The sequence below is a fragment of the Abramis brama genome, assembly GCF_963993115.1.
Source record: "Abramis brama genome assembly, chromosome: 2".
Lineage (NCBI taxonomy): Eukaryota > Metazoa > Chordata > Actinopteri > Cypriniformes > Leuciscidae > Abramis > Abramis brama.
Genome location: NC_139964.1, coordinates 67,168,893 through 67,189,321, shown reverse-complemented (window position 1 = coordinate 67,189,321; position 20,429 = coordinate 67,168,893). Strand labels below are relative to the sequence as shown.

General features: G+C 36.6%; 2 protein-coding genes across 2 annotated transcripts in view; both read right to left on the bottom strand.

Annotated features, from left to right (window-relative positions):
* The window catches only part of LOC311077389 (neural cell adhesion molecule 2), a 285,391-nt gene extending 271,423 nt beyond the window's left edge, over nucleotides 1–13,968 (bottom strand). Inside the window, exon 1 of the mRNA XM_084105838.1 lies at nucleotides 13,870–13,968. Coding sequence (XP_083961964.1) covers nucleotides 13,870–13,921 — 52 coding nt within the window. The 5' untranslated portion in view covers nucleotides 13,922–13,968. The remainder of the gene's footprint in view (nucleotides 1–13,869) is intronic.
* A 588-nt stretch (nucleotides 13,969–14,556) lies between these two features.
* On the bottom strand, nucleotides 14,557–20,312 carry LOC311078273 (uncharacterized protein). The gene is made up of 5 exons (XM_084107001.1): nucleotides 19,964–20,312; nucleotides 19,464–19,513; nucleotides 18,663–18,821; nucleotides 16,506–16,595; nucleotides 14,557–15,638 (listed from the first exon to the last, which is right to left on the bottom strand). The coding sequence occupies exons 1-5, from the start codon at nucleotides 19,965–19,967 to the stop codon at nucleotides 15,324–15,326; spliced, it is 618 nt and encodes a 205-aa protein (XP_083963127.1). The 5' UTR covers nucleotides 19,968–20,312; the 3' UTR covers nucleotides 14,557–15,323.
* Between the last annotated feature and the right edge of the window lie 117 nt (nucleotides 20,313–20,429).

Sequence of the window (20,429 nt, the reverse complement as noted above, 5' to 3'; positions counted from 1 at the left end):
TGACATTTTCTTTGGGAAACAGATAGACAGAGAAGGAGAGACAGATGGAGAGAGATCGAGACGGATCCGCATCCTTAAGGAATGAGCGTGAACATATTGGGCGGCATTAGTTAGTGCATAAGCACTGAGAGATTGTGTTTGAAGCTTCGCCTCCGCCTCGTGAGATTGAGTCTTGTTTTGACGCGACGCCTCTGTCTTATGTGTCCCTTCATCCTCATGAAAGGCCACTCTACACTGAACAACACAGCAGCTAAAAAGGAGCAATCAAGTGAAGTTGCAATTCCTGAAGGCACCGCGTCTCTGCTCATTTCAGAGTGAAAAGGGAAATGTCAAACCTTGACCATCATCAAAGCACGTTTCCCAGTGTTTTCCACAGAATTATGTTCTTCAGCTTGAAATCAAACGGGATTTTACCACTGGATCTGCATCTTGGAGATTCTCGTTAATCTATGGATGCAAGTGCAGAAGGTCAAAATAAAGAGACTGAAATTGTTAAAACAAAAAGAAAGAAACTGAACGTCGATGGCGCCACTATAGCCATATTTCCATCTATCTATTTTAATGCAAAATTTGGGATGTTGTTTAATCACACACACACACACACAAAAAAAGCTATTTCTTTTCCGCATCAATGGACTTATTCAGTAAATGTGTTTGCAATAGATTTAAGCATCTCAGATGTTGGTTTGGTGTTTCTGAAACGCCGGAGTCAAAGTGTGTGTGATCAGAATGATTTGGTTTAATTCCCTCCAGAAGTTACTCAAACACAAAAAATTTACATTTTTATTGCAGATTTTGTGCCAGTTTCCCAGGAAGTGACGATTTTGTTCTATTGAACACACGGGATGGAAACATTTGCAAACGGTTTATGCAATATTCCAGTTTTGAGTGTATGCTAAATTCGTTCAGTGGCTGGGTGATTCTCCAACTACAGGCACTTTTGTGTCCTTGGCCTTTTTTTGTAAATAAATAAACAAACAAGTGCACAAATAAATTGTCATTATGAAGTTCATGCTCCAACATCCTAGTAACCACTAAATCTTGCCTCTTTTTTCTTTTAAAAATGCTTTTGCAAGGCTGTTTATTAGCAGATTTTGCAGTTTTATGCTTGTCCCCAACCCAGACTGGCCCTCTTTGAATGTTAAAAAATTATATTAAAGGATCGATTTAAAAATATTTTTTAACATGTTTGTCTTAAGGACAAATAAAATAATATCATACCATCGAAATTCCATATGTATATCATAATTTTAAACTATTTTTGGAATGAAATAGGTCTGTCCCCAGGTTTTCCGTCATTTCCACCTCCTTCAACAAAATCCACTTTAATAGATCCACCTTAAATATTTTATTTACTTGGTAATCATGGAAATAATAATGATGAGGACGTATTAGTTGAAGATGAAACTTCAGGCACACGTGCTCTTCAGCACAAGAAAATAAATCAAGGTAACTCAAGCTTTTATACAGAGTATTTTTATTCAGCGTCATTTCCACCTTGGCTGTAGTTCGGTTGAATTATGTACAACAAATATGAAAATAATGTATTTATATTTATTACGAGTAAACAACATAATAAGTCCAAAAGTAGCTAAGCCTGACATGAGGGTGTGCTAATATTGCAGAAAAACTGCTAAAATGTCATTTCCACCACTGAGAAATTACAGGCGTAGCTTTGGACATGATATATGCTGTTTTTGTGCGCTATTTTTATGTTCTCATGACATATTTGTGCTTTTGGACTGAGAACTTTATATATCATCATTCCAGTATTTTTATTTATCTATATTTATATGAATGTTTTGAGCAGGTTTATATAATTTGCATATCATTTGTAATCATTATTTTTAAAAATATTAGGTATACTGTTCAACTCATATGTTAAATAATAAAATACATGGTTAAAAATATTTTGGACTGGCAATTTAAGTAAAAATAAACAGAAACAATCTTTCCACCATAAACCGTCATTTCCACCACTTTCCACCACTACAGTTTTTAAGAAAAACAAAAAGAATAACCAATGATGTGGATCTAAAAGTATTTTAAAACAAGTATAGTTCATTACTTACAATATATGTGTGAGTGACTTATAATAAACATAGACCTGAGCAAAAATGAGATGCTGTAGGCAAAAATCCCAACTCGTGGCATTTAGCAACTTTAAATAAAAATGCATTTAGTTCATGAAGTATTAAGATTTATTTTGTTACATGATTAGGTAGCCACTGATGTTGTTGACTGATACATAATCTTATAATCAGTTTTACAATATTATATTGTAATAAAATACATAAATTGAAAAGTGGTGGAAATTACATCTTTGAAAGCGCTCTTCAGAAAAACTGTTAAAAATAATAATAATCCATGGAATTCTAAAACTGTCCACTGTTATATTGTGTTAGAAGACAAATGAATGAAGCTAGGAAGATTGTTTTAAGAGAGTGAATATTCCATAAACTCACAGTGCCAAAAGTGCTCCTAGTTGGAGAATCACCCGGCTACTGTACATCCAATATGCATGTTTGCATGAAATGGAATTTAAAACTGACTTTACAACAGAATCATGACTCGTTTCTCAAAGGAGATTTTGAACAGGAAAAAAAAAAACACATGGGCCTTTTTTATTATTATTATTTATTTATAAATTATTATTTTATTTTAACTGCATGCATGCTTCATAGATGTCAAATATATCATATTTTGTTTAAAGATTACAAGGTAAAAAAAAAATCTGATAAATAAATAAATGCATGGATGAATTATAAACAGCAAGACCAGTAGCATGCAACAAAATAAATACATTAAAAAATCTGAAAGATAGTTCAGAGTCTGAAAAGCCTTCATGTTAACATCTTAATCTATCCAAATGAAATTTATATCTGTTTAAATGGGTGGTATATATCTTAAAATATTAGGCATGCACACAACAGAATCTGTTTTCGGCTTCAAAAATGAATATTTGTGCATAAAAATACACAAGAAAAACAGACTTCCTGACATATTTTTGATGTAAGTTGAAAAATGCACATTTTTGCACAGCCTTTGGTGACATAAACGTTATTTTCAGAATTCACAATTGGATTGAATTCATTTAGATTAATAAAATAATTGCAATTGAACATACTCAATGTTTGGTGACAAGAAACACAAGAACGACTCAAGGCAAACCTTACATATCAAAACTCAACTAGACTGTGTCAAACAACACTGGACCAAAGCAAAGGCCTAATAATTAAACAAGCCATACCTGCACTCTCGGGAACTGATGAAGGGACAGACACAGACAACATGCCAACATTTTATTTCAAAATAAAAGCACTCGATTGCAAAAGTTCACTGAACACATTTGATAAATAGCGATATGCAGTGTCAGTGTAAAATGCAAAGCAACAGAACACAGTGAAGCACATCAGTGCTTATTAAATTAGTTATTATATATATGTATATGAGAGAGAGAGAGAGAGAGAGAGAGAGAGAGAGAGAGAGAGAGAGAGAGAGAGAGAGTAATAATTATCATTACGTTTAACTTTTTAACTTTTTTGTTATTGCCATTATTTTTAGTGTGTTTCACATTTAAATTTTTACTATATTACAGTAAAACTTAAAAACAGCATTAAATAACATTAAAATTAAATAAGCATTAAATAAGCATTAAAACACTCATTAAATAAGTTTGTAGGGTAAGGGATTTTGGTCATTCTGTCCACCTATAAAATATACAGGTAAAAGTGTTTATTTTTAATGCATGTCCATGTTAGTTTCAAACTGTACTCCATTTTTGAACAAACGTACAGGTGCTGGTCATATAATTAGAATATCATCAAAAAGTTGATTTATTTCAGTAATTCCATTAAAAAAGTGAAACTTGTATATTATATAGACTCATTACATGCAAAGTGAGATATCTCAAGCCTTTATTTGTTATAATTTTGATGATTATGGCTTACAGCTTGTGAAAACCACAAAATCAAAATCTCAGAAAATTAGAATATTACATTAAATCACACATTAAATCACACATTACATTGCATGTAATGAGTCTATATAATATACAAGTTTCACTTTTTTAACGGAATTACTGAAATAAATCAACTTTTTGATGATATTGTAATTATCTGACCAGCACCTGTATATGTTATGTTGTGCATGGCATTCGCCCGGCGCTTCTATAATAATCCATTCTGGCGTGGCCACCTATGGAGATCTAGCAGCGTGATTAATTTCAGCGGTAATCAATGATTATTCTACAAAGGCCTCATTACTGTCGACCTACTGCAGTTATTGTTGTTATTATTGAGTCAGACTATTTATCTCCACAATGAAACAGAATGAAGATCCTTCTTTTGACTAATGAAACACTTTCAGATAAATAGGCAATTTAAAAAAAAACAAAAAAACAAAAGGGTTTGGGACCTTTAAATGAATGGCTTTGCAGGGCGATAAGCACTTTTAGTAAACAAAGAACACACTTTTAGTTTCCACAGTGGCTGGGTTATATTAGCATACTGTATATTAGGGGTGCAACGGTTTAAATGACTCGCGGTTCGGTTTGTGTCGCGGTTTTAGGGTCACGGTTTCAGTACGATTCAGTATGTTAAGGGGAAAATGAGTACTGTCAAATAAAAGTAAAGAAAATAAGAATAAATAATCTAAATACAAGCAACAGCACAAATAAATGCAATACTGCAAAGATACAAATCAAATAAACAGTGCTTTTCAGGTTTTTAAGGTCGGTCTAACATTAGTTTTCAAGTACAGAAATTGAAAAAAATAACATTGTATATTTGACTGTATAAATCAAAGTTACAAAAGCTATTCAGTCGAGATCAGTGAGTGTTTTTCTTGTCTGATTGCAGGAATATTAGGCTACTGTCACTTTAAGATATAATGCACAGATCCAGTACACACACTGATACTGATACTTTGCTATTTTCAATAAACCATATTATAGATGCGTCGTCAGATTTATGAAAGTGCGTGCCGAACCGCGGGTGGAGAACGGTACAGTTCGATTTATTTACCGTTACAGCCCTATTGCATATATGAGAGAGAGAGAGAGAGAGAGAGAGAGAGAGAGAGAGAGAGAGAATTATCATTACTATCATCATTATATTTAACTTTTTGACTTTTTTATTATGCAAGATATTGAAGAAAAATGCGATATGCGATAACTCATTAAATAATGCGATATTTGATATGCGATACGATAATGCTTAAAGTGTGTAAAATAAACTTAAATTATGTTTAAAATATATTTAAAATTATATAACCTACACGTGTTTCACATTCTTTTTGTGACGAGAAAACATCGCTACAGCTTCTGAAAGTGAACATCAGTGTTTTACTGTAGTATAAGAAGTGTTTTAACATCAGTGGGGTTCAGGTTATCCTACATTAGGGTTATTAAACAACAGAAACTGAATAATCAAATGTAAAAATAAAACACTGCTTAGTTTTCACTGTATGAATTAAATATACAGTATACACTGATTCTTATTAAAGCTACAAAAGTTATTCAGCCGAGAGCAGCGAGTGATTTTCTCTTCGTCTTTTGTTCATGACCCCAGTTATTGCAAGTCGTTGCGATATTCATATTGCGATTTATACATTTGCGATATTTCGATATATTGTGCAGCCCTAGTTATTGCCATTATTTTTAGTGTTTCACATGCAAATTTTTACTATATTACAGTAAAACGTAAAAACAGCATAAACAAATACAACATATATCTAAATACAATTGTATTATACATAATTATTTTATTACATTACATTAAAGAGAATGTGATTGCATTGCAATTTCTTATTATTATGGCAATTGTCAAAAAACTGTCATATTGCAAAAAGATACATTTTCTTTATGCAAATTTCAATGGGTTATTTATTTATTTATTATTTTTTGATTTGATTTTGGGGTGAAATGTGACGTGTGTTCTTGACAGAGATTAAACAGGCCTAAAAAAAAAAACAGATTTAATTTAAGATACCAGATATTCAGATAAATATAATTATTATTGCATGAAGAATCTGGGTAATTTAAAACAGACTTTCAGCCTATAACTATAGAGTCACAGCAGGTTTCTGAATCCACAAATTATTTATACCTTGAAATGCCTTGAGTTTGGCTTTGGCCAATCGAACAGTTTGAGGCATTGTTGAGATCTCTTCTGAAAATCATTAGATTATTGAGGTCTATTTCTCAAGAAAAACAACTAAAGACCCCACATGCTCTCCAAATAATCGAAATGCTGTGTAGGAGAACCAGCCGAGGTTATAAAGCGATCTCATTAGTGATTGTTGGTTGCTGTGGGGAGTGACCAAGATGCTCCACGAGTGTGTGTGTGTGTGTGTGGTCTTCAGAGAGACTGACAGTCTGTGTGGTTTTGTAAGCTCGCTGGACGCCCACTCACAGCTGTCTCTGAACAGACATGCAGCGTCTCATAGATATCGTGCTTTCCTTCTGACTCCGGCTATCCGTGCCGTGGCGGCGTAATCCACGAGAGGAGGAGGACGATGTGGAAACACACAAGGCTCGGTGAGTCACTGTGATGCTGCACATCAAACCCTGAAGACGGAATAGATGGAAACCATTCACAGCCAAGACCTCCATTGAGACGAAACTCCAAACGTTCGTTCCAATACATTTCGGAAAGTCCACAAACAAACTCATTCTGACAAGTTCTGGTGAGTGAATGTTGTGGGATATAGTGGCTAAAGTCCAGTTCTTACTGGAAGGTTGCTGCTGGTTTGAATGCTTACCGAGAATGTAATGCAAATCACTTCGGATAAAAGTGTGCATGTAAATGTTCAATAAGACAAGGAATAATTCACCCAAAAATGTACAGATCTGTATGACTGTAAGCATTAGGGATGCACGATATATCGGCCGCCATATCGGTATCGGCCGATACATGTTCATTTTTAATGTTAGCGTTATCGGCCTGATAAGAACATTTGGCCGATATATTAAAGCCGATAAATAATGCATTATTTCCTTCAGCTGAGACACTTCAGATGCGACTGTTCAAACATGATGGTTTTGAATTGCTTGAAATATGATTGAAATCACTTCATGTGCAGCGTAAAATCTTGCATGAAATTTTAATGAAAACATTATAATTGTGTGCTTCGGACATGGATAAAATGGTGAGACTTTTGTTTTTGTATTCAGGCTTTCAAAAATTATGTAAAAAATTTGGATTTTGATTTATCGGCCAGTATATCGGTTATCATACGAAAGAATTATCAGTTATCGGTATCCGCCAAAAGTAGTCTTCCTGATACTGTTCGTTGCTCGGACTCGCTCTCCCAGTTTAAAACTAGATTAAAGACGCATCTTTTCAGCCAGGCATTCATATAATATTGTTAATCTTACAGTTCAAACTACAATCCGGCCTCTAGTTCATAAACGCCAGAGGAGAACTGGCCCCGACTGAGCCTGGGTTCTCCCAAGGTTTTTTTTTTCTCCATTAGGTCACTTGATGGAGTTTTAGGACACCATTAGGTCACTTGATGGAGTTTTAGGACACCATTAGGTCACTTGATGGAGTTTTAGGACACCATTAGGTCACTTGATGGAGTTTTAGGACACCATTAGGTCACTTGATGGAGTTTTAGGACACCATTAGGTCACCTGATGGAGTTTTAGGACACCATTAGGTCACTTGATGGAGTTTTAGGACACCATTAGGTCACTTGATGGAGTTTTAGGACACCATTAGGTCACTTGGAGTTTTTTCGGTTCCTTGCCACTGTTGCCTTTGGCTTGCTCAGTTGGGGATATTTTGGGGATATTTAATTTTATTCTATCAATCAATAAATTCCACTAGAAACAACCTTGTTGTATTATTTTATTTTAATTTAATACTGTGAAGCTGCTTTGATACAATCTGTATTGTGAAAAGCGCTATACAAATATACTTGATTTGATTTGATTTGATGTTTTATAATGTTCAGAATGTTTGTAAGTATTTTGTTTTTATTTACCAGTGTTTTACATTATACATTTTGAATGTAATATTTAAATGCAAAGTGACTTATCTGTGTTTTTCTCTCTCTCTCTCTCAACAATGTAATTTTGACCCAGTGCGCTTTATGTTCAGAAAAATATATTTATTATTCTATTTATATTTATTTATTATATTAATATTTGTTATTAAATATTTTTAAACAACATAGAGGTGAATAGATGACCCTTTAACTAGAAGTTGCTTTGGATAAAATTACGACATCATTTCCTTCAACCTCTACTGCGTACAAAGCAACCAAACTTGATTAAAAAAAAAGTTCTCAGGATTACCTGTGTTTTATAAGCAGAATCTATGTAAATCTTCCCTGATTCTGTGGCCCATGGGGATCAAAGCATATTATTATATTATTATATGCATACAGCATCATTGAATTACCACTTTATGCAGCTCTGAGGCCTGCTGAATACAACCACACTTTAAAATGATTTTCCTCATGTATATTTCCCCCGGGATGGAGGGGCCTGATATAGTTGTGTTTTCATGTGGGCTCAGGTTTATATCTATACGCCCTTCCACTCATTAATCAAATAGTGCTCTGGGTTTTACAGCACACAAGCCAAATTCAGGGATTTGTACAAAAACTAAGCGAGGGTTTTTGCACTCGACATGTTTATCAGGTTTGTTTAAAGTCCCCCTGAAATCAAAATTTAAGTTTTTTAGTTTTTACTATGAATATGTTAGTTAAGGTTATGAATAAGCTGGTGTGTTTCAAAACGTTCAGTCTCTCACTTCCGCTAAAATGGATCAGGGGTTTTTATGACGTCACCGCTTCTCATCACATCTCCTGTCCAATCAAATGCTCTCTAGAATCTAAAGCTCCACCCCCTACGTTATAAATAACCAGGCGTTGACACGTCACAGAGCAATATGGGTTGGAGTGTGTGATCGGTTGCTCAAACGCTCGAGTTTTATTCCCTTTTCCAACTGTATGTTGGTTAAGAATGAAATGGATAGAATTTATTCACACTTCTACTATTGAATCCAGCGTATCATCAGCGCTCGGATTCGCTTCCATGGTGCTGTCAGTCTGTGAGGGAAACTTAACGCTATTGGCTATTAGAAAAGGGGGAGGAGCCATTCAACATGTCCCGCCTTAGCTTCCCGTTTCAGTGGAAATTACATCAACGCATCAAACAAAGCTCAGCGTACCGAGGCACTTCAGTGGGGCTTTAAGTCAAGCATTGCAAAAATGATTCATCAAAGTTGCAAATAAAGCACAGGCAAGAATCTACCATTGTAGAAGCAAGCAACGGTTTATACTGTAATATGTGACCCTGGACCACAAAACCAGTCACATGGGTCAATTTTTTTTAAATTGAGATGTATGCATCATATGAAAGTTGAATAAATAAGCTTTCCATTGATGTATGGTTTGTTAAGATAGGACAATATTTGGCTGAGATACAACTATTGAAAATCTGGAATCTGTGGATGCAGAAAAATCAAAAATTTGAGAAAATCTCCTTTAAAGTTGTTCATTAATGTTCACGATTGTGCTGCATTCACTCACAAAAATACATGTTTTATATATGTTGGAAATTTACAAAATATCTTCATGGAACATGATCTTTACTTAATATCCTAATGATTTTTGGCATAAAAGAAAAATCTATAATTTTGACCCATACAATGTATTGTTGGCTATTGCCACAGATATACCCGTGCGACTCGAGACTGGTGACGTGATCCAGGGTCACACATATTATTTTTATTGTAACTTTCGTATGCCTCTGAACTGTTTTGCTGCTGCAGTGTGGCTATTTCTCCTGGTAAATAATGGTTAGTCTGCTTGCATATTGAGAGCATGCATGCATCTGCATGCATACGTGTTTGTACAAGCATGACCATTACTCTAGTTGTCGCACGCTTTGCTTTACGTTCCCCCCGTCCCCCCCCCCGTCCCCCCCCCCCCCCCCCGTCCCCAGTGAGTAGATCGTGCACGTTCCTCAATGGAGATGCACTTCAGACGTACACTCTTCACACGGTACGCCACATAAATCTTTTATTACTCCCACCACTGAGATTCCTCCCCGCAACTCAGAGAAATCTCTTAATTATGGCACTTAACATAGCACACGATATCTGCAGCCACGCCGCAGAGCGCATAATTCACTGCACCGAGAGCCCAGACCTCAGAAACACTGAGCGTGAAGATGGAAACGAAGACTGAATGTTTTTATATATCCGTGATGCTGTGTGAGGAAAATCACAAAGAAGGGCTCTTGAGAAAAAGCCCTCAAGCGAAGCATTTCTGCGCCACAAATGGACAAAATAAAGTGAATGACAATTTCAAGAGCTTCTCGAGTGTTAACATTCAACCTGGCATGCATGTGTACGGGTATTTCTAAACAGAATATCAAGCTCAGCATCTTACAATGACTTATCTGAACTCAATAAGAGCTGTTATGTCATCGCTGCTCATGCTAATGAAACTCGCACTCAAAAATTCAGGATAGCTCGGCTCAGATTCGCTTTTAGACGAATGAAAATCTAAACATGTGCCCTGTTTTATTTCAGCGTTTCTTCAGGGCACAATCCTTCAGTGGACTACTGCAGACTTACATATTCAGTGATTATTTATACACACACACACACACACACACACGCAGAAGCTGTAAAGAAAACAAGTATTGTTATCAGAATCCGACACTTGATTCTGACAACATTACACGTTTCTTTTCCCGATAATAATAGATGTGCCATTGTTCACAGCCATTTGTGACTGACTGACTGACAGCATCTTGCTATTAACTCTTTCCCCGCCGGCATTTTTTCTTTTTAAAGCTGCCATCCACCGATCATCTTCACAAAATTTCCATGGCCCCCAAAATACTTTTTTTTGTAATGTATAAATATCTGAACATGCAATACATAAAAAGAAAGAACAGACCCTCTGCTTTTAAACAAAAAAGAAAATGCTTTTTTATCAACACTTGAAGTTTCATAAAAAAGCAACATTTTGAGCAAAAAGCTGTGGTCCAGATCGGTACGTCTGGATTGGATTCAGAATGATGATCTAAACACAGATGGAGTTCATCAACACCCCTTAAACCTCATACTAAAGCTCGTCCTGAGTCGACATTTCATTCAGTAACATTAGGCGGTTTTGATTTATATGCTGTTTAATGCTGATAATCGCATTATTTTCCATTTGCATCTGCTTACATATGATATTATTTGTTTCTGCTTCTTCTTCGCATGTGTTTAGATCAGGAGATTCAGTATTCTTTCAGAAAATGTGTCATAGCGCCCCCTACCGTATAACAGTGAAAACACGGAAAGCCGGAGAGGAAAGAGTTAATTTAGCAGCTCTAAAGAAAACTGCCTTGGAAAACTTATTTAAAATCATCTAAAATATATTATGTTAAAGCTCCCCTGTGGTGAAAATCCAGTTTTAATGTAGTTTATATGTCTATGTGGTGTTTTTAATATACGCTTTAAGACAAAGCATGTGTAAATTCATAAGTCGACTCCATTGCTGAGTATTTCCTCCTTAAAACTGCAGTGAACCAAAGACAGTCTCAAAAACACGTTTTGAAATCGTTGGTGTTTCTGACGTCACAAACTACCTTGTAACCAATCAGATCAACGTGTGATCGTCAACCAGTGGATCTCTGAGCTGAGTGAGTGAGTGGAGGCGGGGCTCATTTGCATATTCATAAAACCGCGCATGCTAAATGAGGCAAGCGTGTCGAGTTACATTCAAGATATTTTAAGGCATGAAGACATTTTTTCAAGGTAAAAATGTTTAAATATGTCATTTTGGTGATCAAACATGAGTTTAGGGATAAAATGATTGACTACAGGGGGACTTTAAAAGAATCAAACTATCAGTTACAATCAATATACAGCATGTAAACTGACAATCATACTCGTCCCCAGACGTGCTCAAATGCCCATATGTTATATAATCCGGTCTTGAGGCCTTCACATGTTATCTTGAACAATGGAGAGCATCACAAAGCTCTCAGAAAGGTGGAGAAATGTAATGCATTTAATGCAGAAATGTTGTCTATACCGAGCCACTGGCTGACTAGGCAGCTGACATCTGTTTTGGACGCAGCCAATGTGTGTAATTGAATTAATTGACTACTTAAATAAACCTAGTATTTAACACAGATATGATCACTGAGACAGCTGGTCAACCATTAAAATCCATAAAGCAAATCCAAACAAATCATATGTTCCACAATGCATTTCTGCATAATTTTGACACCAAGTATGTCTATAATCAGGGTGGGAAATTAACACTCGCCACCAGCCAAATGTGGTTATTTTCACAGAGGCAGGTAATTTTGCCTTATCTGTGATGGACAACATCATGTCTTTTGACAATTTAGCACTGATATTTTAAGCAACATCTGTCAGAAAAACAGTCAAACGTCATTGAAACTGAAAGCTGTCCAGTTGCGTTGTCACTGCAAATCCAAATGTGCATTGAAATGTGCTTTCATCAAATGCAAAAGTGCACACTTGAATGGTTGCAACTGCAAAGCAGGAGAGTTGAACACATACAATAGTATAGATAAGATGTGCACACTGCTATAGCTTACAAAAAATCTATTATATAAATAGCTTAAGAGAGTGGTTTAATTTCGTAAACATATTAAGTAATTTTATGAATTGGAAAAAAAAAAGAGAAAAGAACGATGACTGGCAAAACTCTTCATTCAGCCACTGTTGGTGGGCGAAACAATTCATTTTCCACCCACCTATAACTAGAACTATAATAGACTAAGACAGGCAGTAACTCTTTAAAGAAAATCCCAGTGCATTTTCTTTTTTTAAGATCTGGATGGCGGAGAACAGAGGGATGTTTATAACATCGCACTGCAAAAGGACTGAGGACACTGTGAAGCGCTCTACCTCCACCTGTCGTTCTGCCAAAGACACTGGGTTCATCCAACGCGACGCGACGAATCGAGAACGCGAGCGTTATGAAGAACGAAGCGCGTTATGAAGTCGAGAAGTAAACAAATTAGTTCTATAATGGGGCGTTGCAATCACCTTCGTCCATTATAACGGTAGCTTTCTCTAGTTTTCATCGCGTCGCGTTGAATCTCTCAGTCTATCTGATGTAAGTGAACACTATCCATCCACAGAAACAAGCAACAAACAGCTTTTGAAATAAATCAGCCGCGTTGTAAATATAAGCGATGAAGTGTCACCTCTGAACGCGCGTGCCAGCGTACTTCGTACTTTACGAGCGATATAAAACATTATAGCGCGCATTCCTATGAACGAATCCATCAAGTTGCAGAGACAGAAATAAAACGGGGAACAAGCTGGACGAACAAACGTAAATCAATCAAATTATTAAGGAAATGATAACTGCGCGTGCCAAATTATTTAACGCAGGGACAAAACAACGATGTGAAAGTGTGAGGGGACATAATAACGCTGATTAGGCTACCTCACAAAACTACAGGAGATAATTTTCTAAACATTAGTGTACAATGGTCGGTGTTAACGAAATAAACTGTATATATTTCAGAAAATCTGAGCAAACGCTGCAGTGATCGATCTCCTCAAGAGATGACCGTTAAACTGAACTGCAGAACCCGCGAATTTACCACACACGTCATGTGCCAATCATAAATCAACCGATCATAACGCGAAGGGATCATCGGTAAACGCGCATTTATTCTCCTCACAAACTCTCCACGTTGGAAAAAGCAGCACAAATGTCCTCTTTCATCCAGTGTCCATCCACAAAACACCCAAAATCATCAGATTCCCCCCTGAGTCTGGACCGATGATGCAGAGAGATGGAGGTGCCCAACTTGTGCCCGCTGTTTGACCGCCCACTGAAATGTTTAAATGTTGATATCTTTACCTTGACAGCCGCAGAGCAGCAATCCGAGCAGACAGGTGGATTTGAGGATCATTTTCAGCAGGTGAAAGTGACAGACAGCCGCTTGTGTCGCTAGTTGAAACCTCAGTGAGCCGAATGAAAGTAGCGAATCCTCCAGCTCTCTCTCTCTCTCTCTCTCTCTCTCTCTCTCTCTCTGTGTGTGTGTGTGTGCGCGTGTCCGTGTGTGTGTGTGGCTGGATCTGAAATGCGAATCTCACTGCAACCTATCAATAACGTGTCCAATTCACATTTGTCTACTAAAACATACAGTTTTGTAAAAAGAAACATATATTTTTCTAATTATAATAATATTTTTTTCTATCTCTGTGTATTTGAGGACTGTCGTTATTTTCAGTGGTTCTTATTAGATAACATAATACTACTACTACTAATAATAATAATAATAATAAAAGCAGTGCACCAAATACTACTGTTGTTTGGTTCACAAAGTTCTTAAAAATATCTTATTTTACCTAGGCTACTTATTTTGTTCTGCATAAGTCATACAAGTCATGAATGACATGAGGGTGGTAAAATGGGGTAAATGATGAATATGATGAAAAAAAAAAAAACTGATTTATCCCTTTCAGGTCTGCGGTTAAAGTTCCCATGAAATCAAACTTGAATTTTTTGGCTTTTTATATGAATACACTGTAAAAAATGATTTGTTGACACAACTTGACTTAGTCAAGTCATCTTATTGCATTGACTCAGTCAAGTTTAACCAACGTTAGGATTTAAGTTCACTCAACTTGTATGTATTTGTTGAAATAACTTGCAGTAAATTGAGCCAACGTACTGTATCAATTAATAAGCATTTATCATTTTTAGTTAAGTCAACTGAAAAACATATTGGATGAACTTAATTTTTCATGTTTTCACAACCATTAACTAAGTCTAATTGACATAAATAGTCATTTTTCCTCAACATCATAACTTAACTATTTGAGTTTACTGGACTGCATTGCTTGCTTTAACAAGAAATTCTAGATATCTATCTGGAACCAGATTTTTAATGAAATCAACAACTGCAAAATTGAAACTCTCAGCATTTATTTTTTTTAAATAGATGCATTGCACCCAAAAGACAGACACAAAGAATTATCTTGCAAAGATAAAAAAAAACTCCACAAGAAAAACCCTCACATACATACAGCTCACACAAACAAGTGCAAACTTCTCTATGCACAGACCCATCTTAGAGCCAAAATAGTACAAATAACTCTCCTTGTCATTATCAGATATTTTCATTGCAGGAACAAGTGTACATGAAGAATTCACAATAAGCTGTATTAAAAACTTCACAGATTAAACTGTTTAAAAACAGTGTCTTCAGTTCCCACTCGTAGAAACATGGCAAGGAAAGAGCAAGCAGAACAAGGTAACAAGAAAACAGTCTGTTTGAAAATCAAGAATACCAACATTTGTTTTCTGTCTTATCTCAGCAACTTGCTCTTCAAAGAGTGAACTCTTGCGGTGCAAGAGTCTGATCCAACACCAATAAACAGGCGCTGTATCACTTCAAAAGTGAATTTGAATTTCTTTGGGTAGTTGAGGTTTAATGCGTACACCAGGCCCATCAGGTTCAGAAAAGCATTAGGTACAGCACTCAGGTGACGCATTACCACTTCTTCCTCAATCACCAGGACAATGTCATTGTAGAACGCTGACTGAGGTTCCATCACATTTTCCACAACCAGTAGGATTCCTATCACCACACCCTTGATCACTTCCTCTTCAATGTCACTGGGCTTTATAGAATGCAAACAAAACAAGGTACTATTACTTAAAACCAATTACACAAACAATTTACAGTCCCCAGACCCCTGCAATTTTTCCTTGTTTTGCCTTAAAGAAGAACTCCGGTCAGTTTTAACATTGAGCTCATTTTTTTGTAAATTTGGAGTGCTGTCAATACAGAGAACAACGACAAAAATCGGTGTTGCCTACACCGTGTTATCCTCTTTTTAAACTTTGCACCCTGTTGACTTCAATGGGGCAAGTTTTAAACCTGCTTTTAGCCTCTTAACATCCTTGATGTGTCATTACAAGTGCACAGCCAATGTGAGTGATTCCTTCAGAGTGAACACGGGTGAATCTGACTGCAGTAGATGTGAAAGATATTAATAAAAATGATGTTATTTCAGCCAGCGCACATACCTGTATTTACATCCTGTTTTCGGTCGAAGTCCACAGTAGTCGATTGTCGAGTTCACGTGCATAGGTTTAGTACCTATGATCACGCGCGTGAACTCTACTTTGGACTTCGACCGAAAACAGGATGTAAATACAGGTATGAGCGCTGGCTGAAATAACATCATTTTTATTAATATCTTTCACATCTACTGCAGTCAGATTCACCCGTGTTCACTCTGAAGGAATCACTCACATTGGCTGTGCACTTGTAATGACACATCAAGGATTTTAAGAGGCTAAAAGCAGGTTTAAAACTTGCCCCATTTAAGTCAACAGGGTGCAAATTTTAAAAAGAGGATAACACGGTGTAGGCAACACCGATTTTTGTCGTTGTTCTCTGTACTGACAGCACTCCAAATGTACAAAAAAATGAGCTCAATGTTAAAATTGACTGGAGTTCTCCTTTAAAGGTTTCAGCTTACCTCACATATCTTCATGAATTTTGAAGGAATCTCTCGCATGTACCACGGCAGGTCAAGCAATGCTGCAGTCCTCATCGTTTGGTTTGTTGTCTGTAAATTAAAGGATGGTTAAAGTACCAGCTTTATTGGATCAATCCTTTGTTTTTCTTTATTCGTTTATCCTTTCTCCCCCTCCCTCTGTCTTGTTTTTAGAAAAAATAAAAACATTCATTTCAAATTTGCACATTTTCACTTGTACACTTTTGTTGTAAATAATTTACCAGTGATGTGGTGCAACAACAGTTGTTTGTTACCTTTTTGTTCAGCACCAAAATAAGATTTAATAGTGGGTGTAACACGCTCATGGCACTTAAATCAGGAGTGTCTAAGGGTGCTTTCACACTGGGCTCGTTTGCTGCGGTACGAGCCTGAGCGCGATTGTTCCCGGCGCTCTCCGCAGCGTTGGTCTGGTTTCACACTCAACTTGATTCTATCGAACCCTGGTGCGTTTGCGTGCATATTACGTCATGGCAAACGTTCATGGCGCATGATAGAAAACAGAACATGGGGCAATATATTGTGTTTTTTATTAATTCGGTGCTATTATGCGCAGCTGAGTGAACAACACAGGTTTACTGTGTGTGTGTGTGTGTGTGTGTCGCATAAGGTGACCTTCTGCTGCTTGCAAACGGACTCTTTTGAGGAGACAGTGGATTTCCAAATTTGTTGCCCTGATTCCACACGCTGTGCACGAATACACTGCAGGCTCACTCTCGCTCGTATCCAAGGTAAATCTTCAACACCATCATCCTGGACATGTGTTTTATTTAACTAAATGCATCATAATCAGCTAAAACGCATGCGCAGGTCACTTTACTTCCTGAACAAGCACGCACCCAGTTTTACAGGAAGTAAAGTGACCTGCGCATGCGTTTTAGCTGATTATGATGTATTTAGTTAAATAAAACACATGTAAGGGATGACAGTGTTGATGATTTACCTTGGATACGAACGAGAGTGAGCCTGCAGTGTATTCGCGCACAGCACGTGGAATCAGGGCAACAAATTTGGAAATCCACTGTCTCCTCAAAAGAGTCCGTTTGCAAGCAGCAGAAGGTCACCTTATGCGACACACACACACACACACACACACACACACACACAGTAAACCTGTGTTGTTCACTCAGCTGCGCATAATAGCACCGAATTATATTGACCCACATTCTGTTTTCTATCATGCGCCGTGCACGTTTGCCATGATGTAATATGCACGCAAACGCACCAGGGTTCAATAGAATCAAATTGAGTGTGAAACCAGGAACAATCGCGCTCGGGCTCGTACCGCAGCAAATGACCCCAGTGTGAAAGCACTCTAAGTCTGCTCCTGGAGGGCCAATAATGTATTGCAGAGTTTAACTCCAACTTGGTTCAACACACCTGCCTGGAAGTTTGTAGTGATCCTGAACACCTTGATTAGCTGGTTCAGGTGTGTTTAATTGGGGTTGAAGCTAAACTCTGCAGGATCTTGGCTCCCCAGGAGCAGGATTGGGCACCCCTGCCTTAAATGAATTGAGGTTGTAACAACACTTTAAAGGATAGGTTACCAAAGATGATAATTGTCATTTACTCACCAACATGCCACTCTAAACACATGCAAAAATATTCATAAATGAACAATGGCTAGGCTGTTAAGCTCTATAAAGGACAAGTCAACACTATAAAAAATGCAGTTAAAAGTAGTGGATGAGTCATGTTGCCTATTTTAAAAGTTTTAAAACTTTGTGTAATGAACTGATCAGATCATATCAGTGTTAAGGTTACTACGACATACTACAACAACAACATCAAACCTCATTAGTTCTTGTGTCATGACATTTGATCAAAAGACTTGCAAGAACCAATGAGGCTTGATATTTATGTAGTAGCTAATACAATAAAACATTATTGTAAACAATGACTGAAATGTGTATGTTTTCATCATACAAAGAGATTGTATGATGGCAGAAGACTTTGAATATGACATACAAATCGTATAGGTTACTTTTTAGACAGTTACTCTGAAGTCATTGTATGAAAAGATGTCACTATCACTAGGTTTATGATGTGAGTAAGTAAGTAAATGATCACAGAATTGTCATTTTGGGGAGAGAAAGACTGCTTTAAAATAAATTGACTCACATCCTTATCAACGTTCTCCAGTACTGAAGTCATTTCTGGAATGTCCTCATAACGCTTTGACCTGAATAACTGTATCTGCTTTGAGAGATGACCATCTAGGCCTTCCAAAAAGGACTTGCTCGGGTCCTTTGACACAAGCCTGGTGAATTCTTTGCTGATCTATAAAAACATAAATGCATTTACAAATTTAACAAAGATGCCAGGGTCTCAGTGACAGTCTTACAACATTAACAAGTTAAAACATTTTAATTTCACTCAACATGAAAGAACTGGTCATATAATCTTAGGATATTAAGTTTTCCCATATCTTCTAATAGAACAGCACTTGTTTGTGTCTACAATTGTTGTGTAAACAAATTTATTATAATAGGCAAAATTATGATTTTTGTCATAATCATGTAGCGGGCAATTCCACGCAAAACTGTCACATCCATAACGCCAACACAATGCCATTGTATTTAGTTGGCGTTATGGATGTGACAGTTTTGCGTGGAATTGCCCTAGCCCTAAAACATCTTACTCCCCAAATACAATGAGGAAAAAAATATCAACATTTTTTATTTCTATGGCTGGGTGATGCATTGAATATTATACTGATGATGTTGCTGTCAATATAAAAGTGAGCAATGCTATACATATAGCTTTTATTATGTTAAAATGTTTTCTACAAATAACGTAATTCTGAATTTCATGATTCTTCAGAGCTTCACAGGTAACACAAATTACATATAAGTTTAATAATGTGATTATTACACTACAAAAATTTATGAACTTATATTAATAACTTACATCGCAACTTACCAATAAAAGACACGCCGTTTGCACGTGCTCAAAAACATTCATATGGTAGCCTATGTCATTTGAAAAAATAACAACAGGGCGTTTAAGAAACATAATAGTCAATCAAGCATTTTTATTTGTCATGTTAAACACAAATATGGACTGGCCGCGCTGCTTCAGATATTAACTTAACGTTAACATTACTGGTTATTAGGTGTTTCTAACGATAATGAACCGATTAAGAACACGCTAAAAAAAATGATATGTACACTATTTTATCTATTTATAAACATTAACTTTTAATGACGACTTCTCTTTCTGCTCACGTCTCGACAGCAGCTCGGTGTCTCTGTCGAGCGAGCAGAAATTTGCCTGGCAGTGCGTGTGGCTCCTGATAACTAACGTTAATCGAGTTTGCCAAATGTAATCAAAATGTGCCTGGAATCAAAACACGGACGAGATGCGCTAACGAAACAAGCCTAATTTAACATGAAAGAAAGCACAAATTAGGGTATACTTACTCATTTCATTATTTGCAGTCCATAAAAGTCCACCTGTACTCGTTCAAACGCGGGCTCCTTCGTCTTTTCTTGCATCAGCAACTTCTCGTGCAAAAAAATGGCGATGGCGCGTCTGCCTCAAATTCGTTCAAATAGTACGTCATCATGACGTAGAGTTTCTGGCACATGCGCATTACACAGAAAGTTGATAGAACCTATGCTTTGTTGTTATATGAACACGTTATTTAAAGTTTTCCATTTCCCTTCAAGTTGAGGTTGTCATAACTCATCCTATTGTGTAGTGAGACACTGCAAGTTGACAAGACATGATTTTACTAGTCCACCTGACTAAAACTCAGAATCACTTTTTACAGTGTATGTTAGCCTTACTGTTATCTATGTGCCCTAAAACTCTGCCAATATGGATCAATGATTCTGATGATGACATCACTCTGCACTTCAGCTTCTCATCAGATTTTCTGTCCAA

Bases quoted from the DNA above. Each gene is read 5' to 3' on its own strand.
- LOC311078273 (XM_084107001.1), bottom strand. The intron at 18,822-19,463 runs GTAAGTTGCGAT...ATGTTTTTATAG, and splicing joins AAACGGCGTGTCTTTTATTG to ATCAGCAAAGAATTCACCAG. The intron at 15,639-16,505 runs GTAAGCTGAAAC...CATTCTATAAAG, and splicing joins AATTCATGAAGATATGTGAG to CCCAGTGACATTGAAGAGGA.